Source organism: Engraulis encrasicolus, chromosome 15 (genome assembly GCF_034702125.1).
Source record: "Engraulis encrasicolus isolate BLACKSEA-1 chromosome 15, IST_EnEncr_1.0, whole genome shotgun sequence".
NCBI lineage: Eukaryota > Metazoa > Chordata > Actinopteri > Clupeiformes > Engraulidae > Engraulis > Engraulis encrasicolus.
In genome coordinates, this window is record NC_085871.1 from 21,005,922 (window position 1) to 21,008,421 (window position 2,500).

The following is a 2,500-nucleotide window of genomic DNA, read 5'->3' on the forward strand; positions in this document are numbered from 1 at the left end:
TTCTACTTACCTGTTGGCTGGTGATGCGCTGGAGCATGGTGCGGTTCAGGTAGATCCTCTCCTGGAGATCCTCCGATGGGAAGAATCGACCAAAACCTCCACTGCCGCCTCCACCACCACTTGAACCTCCTCCTCCAGCTACCGATGCACTAGTGACTCCAACTGCCCCACCCGTGAGCGTCACACTCCCCGTGGCGGAGGGCAGAAGTGCGGAGAAGGTAACATTGAGGATGGTGCCGTGCACATCCGTGTCGTTCTGCACATTGAACAATGAATGAATGAATGAATGAATGAATGAATGCATGAATGAATGAATGAATGAATGAATGAATGAATGAATGAATGAATGAATGAATGAATGAATGGATGGATGAATGAATGGATGAATGAATGGATGAATGGATGGATGGATGGATTATTTTTATTTCATTCTTCAGCTTCAGTTGTAAGTCACTACATGTTGATCAAGAGTTTAGTGGTAAAAAACTGGAATTTGAAAAAGAAGTACAGTTGCCTACAACTAAACCCTTTTGACTAAAACAACGTTCATGAGTGACAATTTTCATGGACAATGTCCTTACATTGCCAGTCCTAACATTACACCATAACAGGCAGGCAAGAAGCTCTAATGGTCGCCACAGCTCATCATTAAGGGTACAATGTGGGGAGGGTCGTCAAATCTCGTCCCTGATGGGGGTCATGAAATGTTAACCTTATCACGGTAAAAAAAGTGAACCCACCTGCACGTTGAAAACGAAAACGGCATCTCGGCTGGTGGACAGCACAGCGGCCACCCCGTCCATGAAGAGGGACAGCAGCGGGGACAGGAAGCGCTCCTGGGACATGTTCTCCAGTCGCACGGTGATACTGTTGGTCAGCATGTCGTCCGTGATGATTGTCACGCGCAAGGTGCAGAGGGCCGTCACGCGGTGGAGACCATCTGGAGATGACACAAGGTGAAACATGAGAGAGAGATAAGGGGATAAGTGACGTCAGGTTTGCTTATGATGTACTTACAAAATTACAGCATCTTAAAAAGAGCACTGAAAAAGCGAGTATGAAGAAACACAAAAGGCAAAGTCAAGCAAATGAAGATAAATCAAACCATTTCAGACACATCTCAGAACTTCGAGCACAAATCCCTTCAGTCACAAATCTTCAGTCACAACCCAACTGCAAGGTATTGGACCTGAAGCACATACAACCCTAAAAACAAACCAAAGGAAAAAAACCTAGCTCTCCAACCCTAACCTGCTCTCCAACTTTAACACAGAATAAAATCATTATCGCTCACTAAAGGACAAAGTCATTTTAGAAAATACAGAATGTAAAGTCCACTGAGGTAACAAATTAAACAAAAGCAGAGATTTGACTTTACGTTGAATTGACCTTTAAGTGTGTGTGACTATTTGTGTATCAGGGTGTCAGTGTGATTGTTTTTGAATGTTTTGTCTGAACCTGCATCACTGTGTGTGTGTTTGTGCACGTATACAGTAGTCCTTTTAAGCCCCAAAAATCTCCAATAATTCCTACTGTGGCTTGGCTCAGCTAATTGTGAGTCTGCAGGCCTAGTTTCTCTGTGTGTGTGTGTGTGTGTGTGTGTGTGTGTGTGTGTGTGTGTGTGTGTGTGTGTGTGTGTGTGTGTGTGTGTGTGTGTGTGTGTGTGTGTGTGTGTGTGTGTGTGTGTGTGTGTGTGTGTGTGTGTGTGTGTTCTGTGTGACCACACAAGGTGAGATCTGGTGCCCCACCTTCGTGGTTTTAAGCACAGATTTCCTGACAAATATTATGTTAACGTAGCCACTCTCTCTGGCACACACACACGCACGCACGCACGCGTACGCACGCACACACACGCACGCACGCACGCACGCACGCACGCACGCACGCACGCACGCACGCACGCACGCACGCACGCACGCACGCACACACACACACACACACACACACACACACACACACACACACACACACACACAGCAGCAGTAGCAGTATGTACGCAGAGTAGTAGGTCCTCTTCCTGCTTTTCCTGGCTAACTTTCCACTACACACTCCAGAAGCACATCACACCTAGTGTGTATGAGTGTGTGTGTGTGTATGCAATGTATACGTGTGTGTGCGCGCGCGCGTGCGCGCGCGCGCGTGTGTGTGTGTGTGTGTGTGTGTGTGTGTGTGTGTGTGTGTGTGTGTGTGTGTGTGTGTGTTTGTGTGTGTGTGTGTTTGTGTGCATGCGTGCGTGTGTGTGCGTGTGTTTGTGCTTGCGAGGGAGGGAGAGAAAGGGAGCATACTACATGCATGTGAATGTACAGGACATGAGTGACAGACAGAGAGATTGCATCTCTATATTCTGAACTGAGTTTCTCCGGTGTCTGCGTATGTGACCCTACTGACTCTTAAACACACCAAATGTGTGTGTGTGTGTGTGTGTGTGTGTGTGTGTGTGTGTGTGTGTCTGTATGTGTGTGTGTGTGTGTGTGTGTGTGTGTGTGTGTGTGTGTGTGTG

General features: G+C 47.1%; 1 protein-coding gene across 1 annotated transcript in view; it reads right to left on the minus strand.

Annotated features, from left to right (window-relative positions):
• Nucleotides 1–2,500, minus strand: part of celsr1a (cadherin EGF LAG seven-pass G-type receptor 1a) — a 174,602-nt gene that overhangs the window by 98,930 nt on the left and 73,172 nt on the right. The window contains exons 5-6 of the mRNA XM_063217224.1: nt 741–940; nt 11–256 (exon numbers count right to left, since the gene is read on the minus strand). Of these exons, the coding sequence (XP_063073294.1) occupies nt 11–256; nt 741–940 (446 nt within the window). The remainder of the gene's footprint in view (nt 1–10; nt 257–740; nt 941–2,500) is intronic.